Genomic DNA, 18,924 nt, shown 5'->3' with positions numbered 1-18,924 from the left:
AAAAAGGGAGGTTTGTCCACTCAGTAACAATGACCTCAAAAATTGTGAGGCCCATCATCTAGTGAATATAGTTTGTCAGTGGTTAGATGCATGTAAAGAGCTTTTCTTGAAGAAATTTTCTCTACATCATCTTCTGGACATTGGATTTCCTTTGGTAACACAGCTAAGTTTCCAGTCTTTATTAAAAAATAATAATAATAATAAATAATAAAAAAAAAAATTAAGAGAAAGGTCTGTGCTCAAGGGGCGTGGATATTGTGTACTACTGAGCTCTACTCTGTCCAAATGCCATTCATTTTGAAGTATGCTTTTAGTAGACAGTTAAAAAACTGTGCTTTTCTAACCATGTTAGATTACCAAATGCCACCTGACCAAATTCCTCCACCTCCTTCATGCAGTGGAGTGGATGGGAACCCCTACCACAGCATCACAGCACAACAAACACAGCAGTTTATCACTGAATATCACATTTCTCACCCCTACTGCAATATTTATAAACACCTCTTGTTAAGCACTTCAGAGTTCTTAAACGGGCCTTGTCTGTGAAATTGATGTGTTATTTTTCTAATAACAATCATGTTTTGTCCTCCTCAGAGTTTGAATCCATACACTACCTTCTCTCTCTTTGGCTTGACTTCTCTAATTACATCACAGTAGCTCATCACTGCTTCAACAAACTTTAACATTCCCAGGCCTGCTCTGCTAACAAGTTCCATTTCAGTGGCAGTAGTATTAAGATTCTTTAACAGAGCTAAATGGGCAAAAACAAAAATATTGAAAGTGAGTTAATTATAGTGCAGAAATCCTCAAAGAAATAAGGTTTCCATACCAGCAATATTGAGCAACAATATGACAGACAATATGAAACATTTGTCAAAATATTAAAGAGACTCTGAACTTAAGATGAAGGTACCGGGCTAGAACAATACCAAAAAAATACTGCTAGCGATTTCTCAAGTTCTTTCTCCAAAAAAGGAGCGCATACAGGAGTTGTTAAGCATATCTCAGTATCAAGGTTTATTTTCTCCACAGAAGTTAGATGCCATTTTGTTGAAAGAATCAAATTCACCTCTTAATGGAGCTATGGATTACAACTTTGGGAGTACCTGCAAAGTTTGACCAATAACCTTTATATATAGCTTATCTTCTTCCACTGTGTACATATCACATCCGAATTGTAACCACGCGGATGAGGTTGTAATGCTACTTTCTGAGTATCTAAAAGCAAACAGGGGGCCTGCTCAGCTGTCCTGTTTGTTTCTTGCCTGCTCTAAGCCAAAGTGTATGAGGCCCTAGCTAAGGCACAAACTGGATGTAACACAGAGAAGAAGGTGTTTGTACTCTGAAAAATCCAGTAATGCCAACAGCACAACATCTGCAGCACCCCAGACATGGCTGTCCCTTTGCACAAAGTGAATCCTACCTTCCAAAGAACACCAGAAGGATTGCCACTGACACGGCTAACGACATTAACAAGTTACTGCATTCATTCCAAGTACACAGGTCAGTTACTTACCTCGGATAGATTTCACTTGGCTATAAGAAATTCCATCAAAGTTTATGTCCATCAGGGATCGCAGGAAATTTGCCTCTGACATCATTCCTTTGGCTGTCTTCCAGTCTAATTCTTTGTACCCTCTCATTATAAGAACACATTCCAAGACAGCTTGCACCTGTTTGGGGGGTTTCGCAAATGATCTAGAAAACAGGTGAAAGAGATAATGGAGGAGACAAAGCACATGATGCCAAACATGTGCTTCCCATTAAGACTGCCAACAACAGCTAGTGCATAAGACATCCTACTCAAAGGGAAAAACATATTCCAGCCCAGACAAGAAACAAATAACTAGATATGAGCTCAAAACCAACTGTTGTATTTGGGCAATTTGATCAATAAGAGACTAAAGGATTTCAGCAGTGGAAGGCCTAAAACCCTAATCTGTATTTTTCCCTAGGGCAGTGAGGCAGCTGTCCTTTGGGAGTAGCAGTACAGGATGAATCCACAGATCTACTAAAAAAAAAAATTAAAATAAGCAAGTGTGACAGGGAATGGAAAGCTGTTACTGTTTCTGGGAGAGCCAAAGACTGGATGTGCTTTCATACGTGTCCCCAAATACAAGGTGTATTATAAAAACAAAGGAGGAAGTAATTCAGCAGAGAAGTATACTTTGATGCTATCAAAGCATCCCTGAAAAGTAACTGTTATGTGTTCCTACTCATGCAGAACAAAAATTGAGGAAGAATGAAGGGGTTTGGACAGCCACTGCTCAAGCAGAAACCAAAGCATTTTCCAGTGCATCAGACACAGGGTAGAAATTACAGGAAAGACATCAAATGAAGGGCAGGAAGAACAGGCTTCAGGAGACGTCCTGGGCTAGAAGTCAGGAGATTCTGTTGTGACCTCTGCTCCCAGACAACTGATGTCCTGACCTTTACCCACACACTGTGAATACGAGGAAGATAAAGCTAAAGTTCAGACCTACAAACAAGGGTCTTGCAGTGAATTTCCAAGGGTTTATGCTACTGTACATCCGAATGAATCACCTGATCTCAGTAACATCAGACTTGTCGAGCTTCTGCAGCTCCAGTTTGGCAGCTTCTAAAACAGGCATGACTTCCGCCAGAGCTGACTCAGCTTCCATCTTCTCCATAGCAATAATCCTATTCTGTTCCTGTATCTCTGCAGCTTTTTCTTCAGCCAGTTTTTTCTTCTCCTCAGCTATGAATTGTAAAAGCAGGACCATAACTGGGTTATTCAAAATTTGTTTGCAGAACATGTACTAATATAGACTTGCTCTTGGCTGAAAATCAGAAATTACCATCAACTCAGTACCCTTTACAGCTAGCTTGCCAGTGTTTACAGGGCTCCATCCATCATCAGTCTAGGAACACTGTTAGTGTTCCACACAAAGCATACATAATCTCTTTTCCTCCTTTGCTTCCCTGTCTTTCCTCTAAAAGCAATTTTCTGAATGACAAGGTCCCTTTCTTGCTAATTTCTCTTTCCCACATTACACCCTATACCTTGGTAAGGGAAGACAAGTGCAGAACACGGTAATTAGGTGTGCAAAGCTATGGCAATCCGAGTACGATACAGGACCTACTCTTCTAGCAAGATACCAAATCAGCATAGACAGAACAAAAGGGTCATCTCCAAAAGCAGTCTGAGCTCTTAGAGTGTCTTCTGACCCAACACAGACTATGTAAGCCTTGCTTAGCCTGTGGGACTCTTCAGTATTTGTAAACCACCTACCTACTTCTGTGTTTGCCGAAATCTCTTTTAACAAAGCCTCACAAGCAGCTGACTTTTCTGCTAACACAATCCTTTGCTCTGCAAGTTTCTTGTTCAGCTCAACCAGCTGTATACTAGCTTCTTTCAGTTTATCTAAGCCTCCATCCAGCCTTTTACATTGTGCTAGTAAGGAAACAAAAGAGAGAAATATTACTGATTCATTGGAATTATTGCACAGCAATAGACAATGTCATGGAAGGTAAATATACTTATAGGTGCACTTTGTAGCAGGGCAACCTCAGTTGTGAAAGGAAAACCACTGTGAGAGATTTTTTGTTTCCTAAACCGCTCACCCTAGAAGGTGTTAATGTCACCTGAGCTGCCACATAGTGGCCCGGCACCACAGCTTATTTTTCCTACTACACTGTCATGTTTTATCCTTTTCACATATTTCAGTGCCCACAGAAGTACGAGCAAGAATTGCTGCTTGAGGAAGAATGTAAAACCATGAGCTAGGCTGAGCTGGTGTTAAATCTAATCACTCTTACCCAAGCAGACAAGTGTCTGTTTTGGAAACTCTGGCTAAGGTTCATCCACAAAAGACTTTGGGAAAAACATACCAGTAGACAGATTATGAACATTCATATATGGCCAGGATATTGGTCCAATGTCAAAAACAGATGTCAGCACAACATTTGAGATAGTATAGATAACATTATTTTTGCATAATGTGGGTAACGTGGGATTTTCACCCATTTTCACCACATTTCACTATTTTATTTTTAATATTTAAATTGTTTATTAAAAAGGAGAAAATGGCTACACAGCCTTACCTAAAATGAACTCATTTTTCTCCTCCAACAGTTTTGAATAAGTATGGATAAAATCAAGGTAATTCTTTGGTGTAACATGGTTGCTACGTCTCAATTTCTGCAGAAACCTCTTGCTAAAATCCCCTACCGATTCATGCACCACGACCATGTGCTCAACCACTGACTTGGAAATCTCTGCTGGAACACGTGTGTTACCTCCTAAAATTGGGCCGAGAAAATAAAAACAAATCAGACTTTTTTTTAAGAGTATGTCAATGACCATCTTCCTTCTTTAACATACATTTAAGCCAGGTGAGAAAAAAAAAAAAAAATCTGCTTTCTGGAGCAAAAAGCAAGGTCAAGACAGAGTTCAGAAGAGAACACAGGCCTCCTGGTAGCAGGTAGCCACGTCACATTGTCTCCAGAGTTGGGAGACTGAATTTCACCAATTTTTTTAAATCTAATTGAGTAGGAAAATTGCATCCAAAAACATTTTTGACCAGGATTTTGCATTACCCATGTAGACTTAAAATAGCAATGACAATGGGAAAATGAGACCTACAATAATTTCAAACTAAAGAACACGTTTCTTAGGCTAGCCCAAGTGTTAAGGAGTTAAAATACGGACACTTTACATACCTACAAAGGATTTTGCAACAGCAAACAAGGCTTGGGGGGGCCAGGGCAAGAACCAATCAATACCAGTATTGTTGACAAGACCTTAAAATAAAAGCATAATGTTACCTGAAACAATTCCTTTGTAAAACTAGACCTTAATCTGCCAGACCGTCCTGTGCTTCATTTGCATAAAGAATTTGCAGGATCTGTTTTATTTGATTCCTACTTAGGAACAATAATTATCACAAAGCCAATGCTTCTATTTTGATAGTAAACAGTCAACTTTGCATCTCTGTCCTGCTAACACTATCATACTGTTTTTTAGACTGTAACATTCTGCAGGATACAGTCAAGAGCAGTAACTAGATGTTTTAGTATCTGGGCTGGGATTCCCACCAGTACCCCCCATTCATGTGGCTCCTGTCTCTCAGGACTTCTTTCAGCCACCTGTTATACAGCAATGTCCACCTGGCTCAGGTGTTTTTTCTCTCAGTAGGTGTCCCTCTCATCCTGCTCTTCTTTTGCTTTTGGATACACAAATGTTTCACTTACCACCATCCTAGTTTCATAACGATTTAATATGATGCATTCCTCTGTAAGTACAGAAGAGAGGCTGCAGACATAGGCTGCCTGTGTAGTTCCAGGTCAATGAAGATGACTAATTGATTTCTAACCATTCAGCTGGAAAATGAACTGATCTGGTAAATGTTAATCAATAATACACACTGATATGTGGTAATTAACTGGAAAAAAAATTACACAAGTGTCTAATCATGAAACCTGCTCTTCTTAGCTTTAGTTGCCATAAAGTGTGAATGCCTGCTGGAGATTTTCTCTTGCCTGCAAACCTGTGTTTCACAGGGAAGGGACTAACCAGCGTATACGATTAATACCTGGGAAATTTCTGCACCACATTCTCAGATTGTCTCCAACTGGGGACATTCCCAGGACAATATGAAGGTTGCTTGTACATTTGTTTACAAAATATTGCCAGACACTCTCTTTAGTTGGATTCACACCAGCTTTAGTAGCTTCATCTCCAATCTGACTCATTATGGTGTCTTTTTCATCATCTGGAAAAAGGGCTGGCACCATTCCTGGAACATAAGGACAGAAGAATGCTAGTGAGAACAACCTGTAACCATAGTGCTGGGGCAGAGAAGATGAGAAATCAGAGTCACAGGTTTTAAACTTAGTTCAGCCAAAATGATTCTGGGCAGTTTTGGATGAACCTATTAATCTCTCCTCCTTCTCTACCCCAGGCCACTATGGAAAATAGAGTAAGTACTTAGGATGATGCAAGGGGATTTAGAGGAAGATTTGGTTTTGTTTGGGCTTCAGCAACATAAACAAAATGTCACAAGAACACAAAACATTTTTAACTCTGCAGAGGAAATCATCATTAGTGTCTGCAAACCATCAATTCATTTTCATTCTCTCAGTCACATGGTAATATCACATAAATTCCCTAACGACTGCCATAAGCAGAATGGAACCTGTAGAACTACACAAGGAAAGGGCTGAGATTTAATACATCTCCTTTCAAATCAGACTGTATAGGAACTTATATAAGGAGGGTGGTCACACAGTGCCAGCTGCTGCTCATTTTCAACTGCTGTATACAATAAAAGATACTAAATTATAGTTTAGAATAAACATACAAGCAGTTGATGCATTTCAGGTGAGTGCAATTCCAAAGCAAATGAGAGAAAAGGTGGGCCTGTGACTAAATGCAACTGTGAAGATGTAGTCCAGTCTTGGAAGAAATCTGAGACTCCTGCAACACTATGATCAGTGTGAACTAACCCTTATAGCCTTCCCAAATGCATATAAATGACAGTAAGATTATGTGAAAAAGCCATCATTAAGGCCAAGATAATATCAGGTAGTACTGAAAGGTGCAACTAACTAAATCAGCAGAGGACACAGGTGAAACTGTAATAGCTGGACCAAGGGTGCACGCAAAATTACAATTCGCAAGCATATTAATTGGCAGTAATTCAGGCTGTCTGTGTCACCTGAAGTTAACATGTTATTGATGAGTTCCAAGAAACTCTCCTCTGCTACATGGGCATCTGTAAACAAGAAGACCATTGACTTGTTCTCGATACCCAGCTTCTGGTACAAATTTTTCAAGTCTTCTCGGAAGTTATTTTCTCTGTATCCTCGACTCAAGATGATCTCAAATACCTAAGGATGCAAACATATATTGAGAAGACACGGATGCAAGACATAACGGTAACTATGAAACTCAATTTTAATTAGATTGAATCAAAGGTTTTGGTTTATATACTAACTTCAGTAAATGTGTAAGTATCAAAAAAATTAAGTGCTACATTCTTTTTAAACAACTACATTTGTACAGCCCTGCAGGATCGCACCCTCCTTCACCCTCCTTTTTTGTTCTTCTCTTTCAAGCCAACAGCCTCTGTAAGAGGCTGTTGAGGGAGGAACATTTCCTAATATTACAGTATCAGTCACAGCAGGGTTTCTGCCTAGATCATCCACTGTCTAGACCTCCAAGCAATGTTTTTCTCTTCACATGGAAGAGAAAAACAGCCTGATTGTATCTTGATTGACTTTCTCTTCCTAACCCCCTTCAATTTAATCCTGATTCCAGTATTGCTTTCCTTTTCTTCTTTCACTGCAAAGATGCAGTCACTAACCTCACATCCAGCTGTAAAGGCAGCTAATCTTGTAAGAGACTGCTTTCCTGAGCCTCCCACTCCTATAAGCAGGGCATGGCCACGATCCATCCGCATGATGCGATGTACATGGATTAAGTGTTCCAAAGCATCATCAAAAAGGACTAGATTCATTTTAATATTAACTTCATTATATTCTTCCAAAATCTCCTGCAGAGAAAGGTGGTCAGAATGTTACTAGGAAATCAAGCAAACAATAATTTTAATAAAATAACAATCTATTTTGCAGCATTACTGCTTCAAAAGATCATCAGGGAAAGTAAACAGTTGGAAAGCACAGCCAACTCCATAGATGATACTCAATTTTCATTACTCCAGACCACAGAAGGGGGTGGGAGGTTGTTCTTCTATGCTCACTGTTGCAACGTGCACATAGAAGAACAAAATTCTTACTGTTTGAGGCAGGCTCCAGCACACTCTGCATGCAGAGAGACAAAATCATGCACAGTTCCAAGCTGAAGCACACTACCTGAAAGAGAGCTTTTGCCGCATCATAGTCTTGGATATCTTCATAAATACGTGGTTCTCCTTCACTCAGTGCCATTCTGAAATCTCCAAAAAGAATAGGATCCCTCATGGCCTGTTCCAATTCATCTCTGAAATTCTCTTCAATCAGTTTTTTTATATGGCCTTGTACCTTCAAATAAATGAAATTAGTCAGGCAACCTAACAAAGCAGGTATTTCTAGGTCCAGGAACACTCAGAAGAGTGACACTGATAATGCAGAGTCTTTGCTAAAACACTAACTGATTTCAAGGGAATAGTATGTCACCAGAAGATCCACAGACCACAGCCTCCTATTGTTTATGTTCTATGATATAAAATGATCTAATACTAAGCTGCAGAAGTTTAAGACAAAAAAAAAAGGACAAACCTGATAAAAAAATATGTTATATTTGTATTAATATTATATTAATGAATGTTCTTCTCAGCATTCATATTGATGTCTTATCACCAAGATTTCTCACAAATCTCGCAAATCTGAATTAAGTGTAGAAATACAGAAAAGCTGCAACATAATTACCCTCATTTGTGAAAATTGATCTGGAAATCTGTCATTCTATATTAGAAGAAAAAAATTAAGCTGAAAAATATGAAGCCACCTAAGTCTACTACTTTTTATCTAAGCAAGTTGCTTTGCAAGTAGCTTACATGTAAGTAAACTTTATCCAAATCCTTTCCTAATCCTCAAGCTATAAAACTGGTGTAATTTGCTCTTGATTTAATGTTTAATGCTTAATTTTCTCATCTTGATTTAATTTGGAGAATTTTAGAGTTCCATAACAACCAAAATTGAGTAAATGAAACTTAGCTCTTACCTCTCTTTTTCCTACTTGTTTGTAAAGTCACATTCTGATATAATCCTTCCTAAAGGAAAATACTGATTTGAAACAGGAGTCATTTCCTGAGATTTCTCCTGCACTGCTCTCACACTCTGGCAGCTGTACCACTGCTAATCAACCTTCCCAGACAGGCAAACCTAGTTACACTTTTTTTTTCCTTCAGCAGATCTGCTCACTTAGTCTGCCATGGTAACTTTATTTTAGAAACAAAAACTCCTCATACCATGTTTTAAGTTAATCGAGCAACATAGTATTTAAACAAATCTGCATTATGAGTGGAATGCAACAGTTGGTAATACTGCTTTTCAGGTGGTAATACTGCTGGTGGCCACAGTAATACTCAGTGACTACTAAAAAAAATTAAAGAAATTACTCACCAATGCTTTGTCTGTTTCATTAACCAGCCTGTCATAGAAAACCCTCAGGCACTCATTTCTCCAAACTCTCACCATCTGGGTGACTGTTTGAAACCTGCGTTAATATCAAAATATCAATCTGCACCAAACAAACTGATAAGATTCCTAAGGCCACAGATTTAGTAACATTGACTGAAGTCTGGGCTTTTTTTAAAAAATCTCTTTTGGTATTGTTCTCTTCATAAGAATGAAAAAAGTTTTCATTATTACCTCCAGATATCTTACTTAAGAAAGACTGATGTATCAATATTTGTCATCAATAATAATATCACAATTTATGATGTTCCTAAACATCTTCTCATTTTGCTGAAAGTTTAAAGAAAAGTGACAAAATGTGATTGATTTCTCATACTACCAAGCTGCCTCATTTTCACCCAGCCTCATCCCATATAAATAGGTTTAGGACCACGGAAGGCAAGTTTTATATTCCTACCTCTCTGGGGTTGTAAGAGTAAGTCCATTATAGACCCTGGAAAGATCCCGCAAGTTGAAAATGTAATGGAATTTGGAAGGAGTAGGGGGTAGGTCACAGACAATCATTTTATAAAGCTTCAAAGTACACTCTGTCATCCTTTCAGAGATTTCTGATATAGACTCATTAAACATCTGCAAACATGAGAAAGAAGAGAAGTTTTCATGCAACTGCCCATACAAAACTGAATACTATCAAACATATTCTGCTTTCTAGCTTTTAACCCGACTTGGCATATTTCAAATAACTAAGGGCAAATTTTTTAAGGGCAAATTTTTTTTAAGGGCAAAATTTTTAGAAATTCATATTCCTGTGCAGTATTAACATTCTGAAGTTAAATGTTTCGGGCAGGGTCCATCTTTACCCCCAAGTTTGCACAATGCTGAAAATAACATCACACTCCATGACTGGGATTTTTTACAGCACTTCCATTGGAGAAAAAATAAACTGCTCTCTTCTAACTCGATGTTGCAGTTCACTTGCCTAGTAATGCAGTCTACTGCATTACATTGAATTTTTCACTGTCATTTGGGATAGACTTCGCTGACCTTTGTGTATGTGGTTATAGGAACCATAACCAATTGATTCACAGGTCTCAACCTATGAAAAGTACCAGTTTTACAAATTACCTCCTTACTTGAAAGTTCACATATTATTCAAGAATTTATCTACACAGTGTAAACACATCTCTTGAAAAATACAAGCAGGGAAAAGTTTGCATGAGATTCTAAATAAGCAGGAAATAAGAAATGATTTCAGGTTCTGTGACAATACAGAAATAAATGTCTATTTCAAAATTATTAACGTGTTAAGAAATCCTTTAAAAAGTGAAATTACCGCAGTGTGGCCTTTCAGGATGGAGGTATAGATCAAATTCAGTGATTGCTCAGAAGGGAAAGGTATGTTAAAAACACTGAAGAGTGAGATGAATCGAGGGTCAACTTCATTCCGACCTCCTCCAGCTTTCCCCATGGCAGCAATAAAACCCAGGTCTCGGAAAATTTTACAGTTCATCTCCTTACCACGGTCATACAAGAAACCTTTTTCTAGTAGTAGCTTCAACAAGGCAATGGGTTGCTGTGTTCCATACTCATCAACCTTTGCAACAGAAAAGAGGTAAGATATTTAGAGCACAGTACATCACCACACCAAATACTGCTATAAATGTGGAAATATTGTGCTCCCTACTCAAGAGAACGTTACAAGGACTAAATGACGCTTTGTAAAGCTCTGACATTGATCGTGAATGTTCATTCCAATGTCTCATATAGCAGAAGTGCCTCTTCTCCAAGATAAACTTCATACACACATACTCTCCTGACCCATTTGCAAAGAGGAAGGCATGATTCCTACAGGAGACAACCTGCAACCAATATCAGGCCACAGACAAATGTTTTTATTGGCATAAAGAAGTGATCCAAAAGGAGATATTTTTTTATATAGAAGACAAAGATTGTAATAGACAGAAATACTCCATGCTGCTCACAAGTCCAACTGTTCCAAAGTTTCTAAGCTGAAATCCAGTTATACACTTACCACGAATCTCCTTGACTTGTAATACAAGATCTTGTGTCTTCATACAGCTGGATCTATATATGAAGGGACCACAGCAGTGCCCCCCCCAGATGTTTCTAAACTACCTGGCAAACCATTCACAACTTACCCTTGGCATATTCATATCATCCATGAAAACAATGAGACGTTTTCCCATGGGAGGGCCGTAAGTGTCTTTAGTTCTTTTCTCTACATTTGTCTCTAGATTTCTCTGAATGTCCATTGATGTTGTACGAGAAGAGAAGTTAATCACTAGCAGCATCTGCAAAGGGGAGGAAATGGTTAAGAATGGATTTTTACCTTTTCCTTTTTTTTTTTTTTTAAACTAGATCATTCTAGAAGATATTTTTTATGTTAAATTATTGGACATACAGGAAACACTCCTCTGGTCCAGTTATTCACTTTAATTACACATGACAAAAAAAAAGTAAAAATCCTGTTCTTAAATCTTTGACAATATACATTTGCTTTACTTTATAAAGTAAAAAAAAATATATATATATATTTCTGATCTTTAGGTATTCTCAAATCATCCACACACTTTGTGTCTGAGTTTGCAGTTCAATCTCTGAACCCATGTGAGGCTAAAGTTAATATTGCTACCCACAGGCTCAGGCTTCATAATGGAAATTTAACACAAGGACACAACATGAAAATGCAGCTTTACAAAAAATGCAAAATGACTCAATACATACATTAAGGTCTTTGTTCAGATTGCTTAGGAAGTTTTGTGTAGTTGCTGTTTTAGAAGTACCCGATTCACCTACAAGAACAACTGGGTGTTTTATTTTTACCATCTGTTCTAGCAACCAAGTAGTGCGTGTTGTCTCCACTGTAGGCACTGAAAAAGATTATGAATAGGACAGCAGGTTAAATTAAAATGCAGTGCAGTACAGCTGGGAGATTTATATTTATAGAATAGTGCTGGATCAGACTCACCAAGTATTAATGTGCAGTTGCACAAAGACATAATATGAAATATCAATTCACTACCAATGTCAAAGGAAATTTCTAATTGCTTCACTATCTCTTTTCAGCTTTTATCATTGGGATCTTTTCTACTATAGATCTGTTAGAAAAGAATTTTTCCTCCATATAGGAGGGCCATGGACTGGTTAGGTCCTATTTCAAGGACATAATCAGGACTTATTTGGATCCTAAGCATTTTCTCTGAACTCTACAGAGATTAATTTTGCTCTTTGTGAATAGCCTGCCATCAGGAGCAACTTCAGGGATCATACCATTATCTCTTGTGTCAGTGAAGTTAACCTGTGCTTGCTGAATCCTACTATAAAACAGCCTGGGTCAATTTGCCGTTAACTATGGAAAGCACTTTTCACCATTATAGAGTGCTTTAAGTAACAACCAATAGTGGCCTTAAGAATGTAATTTTTATCTACTGAGCATTTGAACCACTGGTCTGAGATTTTTCCTAGGGTTTCTGGCAGAGCAGATTGTGAATCTATTTTCTGCTCTTCTGGCTCTCCTAATAAGCTTTAGGCATTGAAAAAAATATATTCATCCTTTCCTCATTTCTTTATTACACAGTGCTGTATATATCAACTCTATCCCTATTAAGCGGTGACAAGAACATTAAAGAAATTGATTTCTGCCATCACCAGAAACTGAACATGAGCAGATGACCTTCATCACAGAAAGAGGAGGTCTCATGTTAAGTGCCACCCACTCAGTGGCCACACACTATAAATTAAAAATATAACATCACTATATTTTATCTTATACTTACCTAGAATGTCAAGAAATTTCTTTTGAGGATTATGAATATATTCAGGAACAAGTTTCATCCAAGGTACCCACTTTTTTTGAATACCATCAAAATGAAAGTCATACAAAGTTGGCAGCTGACCTGCAAACCATTAAAGAGCTGGAAGTTTTCTAGGACATTGAAATATTTCATAAGAAAATAACCTGACTGAAATGAAAATGAAGGGTAAGATTTCTGGACCATGCAGTGCAATACTGTTCCATTTACTTATCATTTAACCCAGAAAGACATTAAATAAAGTTCTCCTAGTCCTGCACTTGGATCATATTATTGGTTATTACCACCTTTCCACTGGTTTTCCTTTCCCTTTCTGTTTATCTTTTCACTGTTTATCTTTTCAGGTTGGCATAGAAAGGACTGTTCTGTGAGGATAAACCAGTTGCTAAGAGTCATCTAGCATCAGGAACTATAAGGGATTTTTACTGATAGTCAGAGAACATCAAACCTATTTTGCAGCCAGGATAGCTAATTGGAAGGAAGAACAGTGTTGTAGCTTTATGGAAACTAAGACTTTTCCAACATAATCAAAGGGATTCAGAGTAAATTATGAAAAAATCCTACCTGGCAACTCCCCTGGCTTAGCAAGGATGTTGTCATCATGAACAGTTGACATACAGGAAATGTGTTTAACATATTCATCAAATTTAATTCTTCCAGAATCACGAAGAGCAGCACCTAAGGAGGAATATAAAGCTTCCAAGAAGAAGCACTCCAGAACATCGAGATCATCAGGTTGTACCACAATTAAAGCTTCCAGCATCACAGTCAACTGCACCACCTGTTGAAAAAACAAGACAAAACTATAAATAGAATCACCATTTAGATACGTAAGAACCCTTAATATGTTTTTAGATGCCTGAGTGCTTACTGATCTTTTCTTCTTACAGGTATATCTACTGATATAAATTTTAATGACAGAAGAGCATTGTTAGGAACTGACTCTTTCTGTTGTCTCTTGTTAGCAAACTGACATTTCAAGTGTGAACTATACTCTTGTGATTTCCTTGGGAGGTTTTAGTCTCTTCATTATTCAGTTTCACTTTTAAGATTTTTCAACATTTACTTTCTATTCCTCACCATATTTAAATCTGTTTGAGGAACAATGGTCTTCAGCCTTTCTCCTTGTTTGCCATCCACAATTCCCTCCGTAATCATATCAATAAGGCAGGGCACATATTTTTCAAAGAGACGATTCAATTCAATTCTCTCTTGCTGAAGGAAGAAAAGGACAAGAATTCATCCCATTGAAAGCTGATTTGTGAAAGCAAAGCTTTCCATCAACACGTGGCTAACCAAATATAATTGCTCTTGTAGGAATCACTTCTAGCAATGACAGGGTACAGTCACATAAAGAAATTTGACATTGTTGTATGGACTGGGTTTTCATCAGGTGAGGATCTGGATTCATCATATGATAGCAACTAAGTTGTCTTACTTGAGTTCCCTGTGGACTTGAGTTTTTATTCTAAATGAAAGAAACAAGGACCTAAGCAATCTCACTTAACTCTTTGGAGATCATGTAAACTGCTTTATTGTTTCTTCTCTGCTCAGAAGCAACTATAAGTTAGAAAATCTGAGAACTCTGTTTAGCCCTCTGCCACAGGCCTAGCGATTGGATTTGTTGTCCCAGATTGTACTTAGCTGAGATTTGTACATTTGGATCATATTTGCATTAGGTTACCCCCTACAACGGAGGGGGTAAGAGAAAGACAGGTACAGAACATGGAATTCGTCCTTGCTAAGATCTTAACAACGCTCTGGAAGTGCCTGTCTTACTGCACTGACTAGGGAGAGAGTGTAAGGCAACTACTCTCCTGACCTTGATGCGTCAGTTAAGTGTGGACATTTGGAAAGAATGTAAGACTTCGAATCATATTTGTTTGCACAAAAGATACTTATTCTATAAAACACAATAGTTCATACAGACAAAAATTGAGCACTTCATATTAAAATTAAAATTTCATTTACATGAAAAGCAGGTAATACCACACAAAGATGAAAGATCATTAATTAACCCTGTAACTTTTACTAAAATATTCAAATAAATTAAAATGCATTAGGAAATCAATTTAGGAATGAAGGAGAAGATGGGTACTTGGGCTTATAATTAAACAATATAGAACACAGGCTCTCTCTTCAAATAAACTGTTCTACATTAGTATGTTGTATTTTATTTTTGTCATAGTATAACATAAAACTGCAAAGAAACCATCAATGTGCATTTAAAAGGGCCATAGACTCAATATTCTTTAATGTGAGTTGTTTTTTCTGCCTTTAACTCTAGAAATCAGGCCCTCTCTCACTGGTTCCCATCCTAATAGAGCATCTTTCCATGAACAAGGACTGAAGGCCAACTTACACACTTAATGAAACTCAGTAACAAAGACCTTAATGACAAGTGAACTGTAAAGCAATTCAGAAAATCAAACTGACTTTACAAAGGTGATGTGTTTTTTTTTTAACATCTGTATACAGTTCAGTATTTAATAAATAGCCTATGACCAAGTTCAGAAATTCCCACCTCATTTTCTCTTTTTTGTATCCACTTCTGCCAGTAAGGCTTATATTTCAGATTTTTAGGATCTACAAAAACCATTCCGCAGCGGGATACTGTGGCAGGAGATGCATACTGCAGGTCACCAACCTATAAAATGAACATACTAGATAACCATACACTTAAAGAATAGCCAGAGTAACTGCTTTTCAGGCTTTGTAGACCTAGCTGTATCTAACCCTTCCCATGTATCGAATGGTATATTCATTACCCACCTCAAACAACAGAGCACAGTGTGACTGAAGTCTAATCCGCTCCCCATTTGCCAGCGTCAGTAGCTTGTTGTCATCCATGACAGAATTCATGTTTTCAACCCAGAGAGCATCTACATCTCCATCAAACAGAATGTATCTGTGGATACAGGATCCAAAGAATACAGTGACTAATCTCTGATTTCACTTACATATTTCACAATACAGAGGTGCCGTGAAAGATACCAATGTCAATCCAAGTGCTTTGAAGCCTCCCATGTATCTTTGATAACTGCAGGGTTTCTCTCCATCTCACTGAGGGCGAAATTCACAAGAGACAGAAAGACCCCCTAGGCACTTTATTTTGCATTTGTTTCTGAACGTGCACAGTATATTTTGTTTTATATAAAAATAAAATATTGACATAAAACTTAGTATCTAAAAATCATTACAATGAATTCTAGCAGTCTACCTTCGCTCTTTCTTATCTGTAGGCCTGTTGATATCCCGAAAAATATTTGACAGTACTCCATCTGTCCAGTCTCGTGTGGTAGGGTCAAGGATCCCATACAGCTCAATCACACTCATGGCTTTAGGGTTCAGTGTGTAAAGTTTTGTCAATAATCCCAGCCTAGAAACGCAACAAGAAAACCGATTTTAGGATGACACAATACCATTTCATGTTAACCCAAGCAAATATTACAGTTAACTATTGATCCTGTCTTGACTATGCAAGTTTTAATAATGCAGTCTATGCTATTTTACAACCTGAATTCCATGTATCAAATTATCAAATATACTCACTTGGTTTGGGCCTGGCACAAAGTGTTAATGACAACTGATTTGCCACCTCCAGTAGGTCCAACTACCATTGTAGTGTGCCGAGTTAACATTGTCTCATACATCTGAACAACTTTATCCACCTAAAAAAAAAACATATTAATTCAATAGACTGCTGTTCATAAATCTTCTATGAACAAGATCAGCAGCTGGTCTATATCTGCTTAGCTTTCCTGGAACTACTCCAGAGTGCAGCAATGCACACCCAGCCTAATGTTTACAACAAAAAGTCAGGCAATTAACATTTTTTTATACCTGGACTGGTAAAACAACATAACCTCCTTCTTCCAGCACTTGTTCTACAGCATCATTAAAGTTAGGGTAGCGGACTCGAGGGCAATCCAGACCAGGAAATAGGTCAGATATTAGGCCAAGGAAGAGAGGTACATCTTCAAACACAAATTTGGGAAGGTTCATATCTCGTAGAGCTCTCATCAGTACAACCTCCTAAACAAAATATAGCAGAATCAATCTCTACCAAATAGCTAACCAATTATTTAATATGTAGCACTTTCAAACACCTCTAAAAACCATTGCCTGATTACTTTAGTACAGCTTTGAGAATGCAAATTAATTCACCCAGAGGCTATTTGCATCCTAGATTTAACATCAAAACTGCATATGAAATATATACCAGGAAGTAAAGCACCTTATTTTTTTATAGGTTTTCCTACTTCGAGTTCTGATACTAACATGCTGGCAGAGGGCATGATGAAACTCAGTAAGAAAATACAGAGACAAATAACATCAGTGTTCCTATTTCCAAAGCAGACAAACAGCAGATGTGTCAATACATCCTATTCCTAATGAAAAAGATGATCTGCTGAGGGTAATTAAGTGGCAAGTCTACCTCACTGAGGTCTGCTGATCCTCTTTTCAGTTCTCCAGCCATCACCAACACTGACTTGAGAGCTCGCAGTCCAAAATCATAATGATGTTGTTTAGAAAGTTGTTCTTTTGCCAGCTTGTATAGCACTGTCATCTTTTTGGCAAGGATCTGTTTAAGAGTTAAGTTAGATAATCACAAATATGTAAGTCATGACCAAACACTGACCACACATACATGGGTGTATATGTGGGTATGGATAGCAATACAATTTTCTTACCTTTGCTGTAAGGAATCCTTCAGAAAAGAGCATGATTTCACAGATTTGCTGAAGATCTGGTACAATAACCACCACAGGCCTGAACAAAGCTTTTACAGACTCAGGGAGCTCAGTTCGGCCAGCATAACCAGGATTCATCGTAATAAAAATGCCCATTCGGCTATCAAGGTTAATTTCTTGTCCTTCAAACTGAAAGTGTAAGAAAACTTCAGAACAATGTGTATTTGGAGCTGAAATAAATAGTATCATTTGATAAAAGAGAAAAACAGAAATATTGGGGTACCCAGTAAGCACAACATATTAAAAATTCAGTTTTAGTTAGTCATGTAGGTACATTCAACTCATTATTTGCATCCTGGACATAAACATCAAGACATTTCAAATTTTTCAATAGAATCTTTTGTCTAAGGGTTTTGAATTCCAATAAGCATCATTAAATTAAGCATCAAGTTAAGTTAATATTCTCCGTAACTACTACTATATTATTATCCCATTTAGTTATTGTTATCCTATTTAGATTACTCTTATCCCACTTCACAAAGGGAAAAGCTAGGAAAGGATTAGGAAATAAGGAAAGATTTAATATCTCTGAGAGTATGTAAGAGTACATATTATGGAATTTGAAATGTTCAGCACAAAGTAATTTCCAAAGAAACAGCCCTTTGATCTAATGATGGTGTCTAGACCTGAATCTTGGCTTCATGCACCAGATTAGCCTTCACAATTGCTCTTCCATTTTAATCTTTACCTGAAATGTTTTCAACTGATTCATTAAAGCATTTCGAATAGTCTGAATCTGAGAAGAAATGACTGACAGCACAGAAGCATCGATACGATTGAATTCATCAAAGCATCCCCATGCTCCACACTGGGCAAGACCAGAGAAGATTTTACCGACTGCCTAACAAAAACAAGCAGAAAAATATCTCAGCAATAAGTACATAAAAAAAAATCAGCAAACTTTAAAGTATGTTAAAAGTCTTAATGACCAGGAAAAGCCTCTGGATATCCATATATGCAGGAACTAGCAATCTGTCATAAGGTCTTTCAATAAATATTTGTCAAGTGCAGATAGCCCATGATGAGCTCAGGTACACATCACCTAGTCATTGTTTCCTTGCTTAAAGCATAGATTGAATCCTGAAATTCCTTTGAGAATTTATTCAAAATAGACATTTTTTTACTATATTTCATTATCAGTTGGTACAGTACCTCTATGGGAGGAATGGTTAATTCTTGATCATGTCATGATTACACAAGTCTGAATAATGCAGTCTATGGTATTTTACAACCTG

At 37.5% G+C, this 18,924-nt stretch overlaps 1 protein-coding gene across 3 annotated transcripts in view; it reads right to left on the bottom strand.

Annotated features, from left to right (window-relative positions):
• Window positions 1–18,924, bottom strand: part of DNAH10 (dynein axonemal heavy chain 10) — a 56,015-nt gene that overhangs the window by 14,542 nt on the left and 22,549 nt on the right. For all 3 annotated transcript variants that reach the window (XR_011803779.1, XM_072024389.1, XM_072024388.1), the window contains exons 33-58: window positions 18,378–18,530; window positions 17,630–17,818; window positions 17,374–17,520; window positions 16,779–16,970; window positions 16,488–16,606; window positions 16,156–16,314; window positions 15,708–15,843; window positions 15,460–15,582; window positions 14,016–14,150; window positions 13,500–13,716; window positions 12,900–13,019; window positions 11,848–11,993; window positions 11,262–11,414; window positions 10,436–10,696; window positions 9,560–9,732; window positions 9,088–9,181; window positions 7,837–8,004; window positions 7,329–7,517; window positions 6,681–6,852; window positions 5,556–5,759; window positions 4,684–4,764; window positions 4,066–4,263; window positions 3,254–3,415; window positions 2,545–2,719; window positions 1,517–1,698; window positions 615–751 (exon numbers count right to left, since the gene is read on the bottom strand). Coding sequence is in view for 2 of the 3 variants with exons in the window: in XM_072024389.1 (XP_071880490.1) it covers window positions 615–751; window positions 1,517–1,698; window positions 2,545–2,719; window positions 3,254–3,415; window positions 4,066–4,263; window positions 4,684–4,764; window positions 5,556–5,759; window positions 6,681–6,852; window positions 7,329–7,517; window positions 7,837–8,004; window positions 9,088–9,181; window positions 9,560–9,732; window positions 10,436–10,696; window positions 11,262–11,414; window positions 11,848–11,993; window positions 12,900–13,019; window positions 13,500–13,716; window positions 14,016–14,150; window positions 15,460–15,582; window positions 15,708–15,843; window positions 16,156–16,314; window positions 16,488–16,606; window positions 16,779–16,970; window positions 17,374–17,520; window positions 17,630–17,818; window positions 18,378–18,530 (4,185 nt within the window). In the remaining variant the exon portion in view is untranslated. The remainder of the gene's footprint in view (window positions 1–614; window positions 752–1,516; window positions 1,699–2,544; window positions 2,720–3,253; window positions 3,416–4,065; window positions 4,264–4,683; window positions 4,765–5,555; window positions 5,760–6,680; window positions 6,853–7,328; window positions 7,518–7,836; window positions 8,005–9,087; window positions 9,182–9,559; window positions 9,733–10,435; window positions 10,697–11,261; window positions 11,415–11,847; window positions 11,994–12,899; window positions 13,020–13,499; window positions 13,717–14,015; window positions 14,151–15,459; window positions 15,583–15,707; window positions 15,844–16,155; window positions 16,315–16,487; window positions 16,607–16,778; window positions 16,971–17,373; window positions 17,521–17,629; window positions 17,819–18,377; window positions 18,531–18,924) is intronic.

The sequence above is a fragment of the Anas platyrhynchos genome, chromosome 16 (assembly GCF_047663525.1).
Source record: "Anas platyrhynchos isolate ZD024472 breed Pekin duck chromosome 16, IASCAAS_PekinDuck_T2T, whole genome shotgun sequence".
Lineage (NCBI taxonomy): Eukaryota > Metazoa > Chordata > Aves > Anseriformes > Anatidae > Anas > Anas platyrhynchos.
Note: the sequence above shows the minus strand (reverse complement) of the source record. Positions and strands in the feature narration are given on the sequence as shown.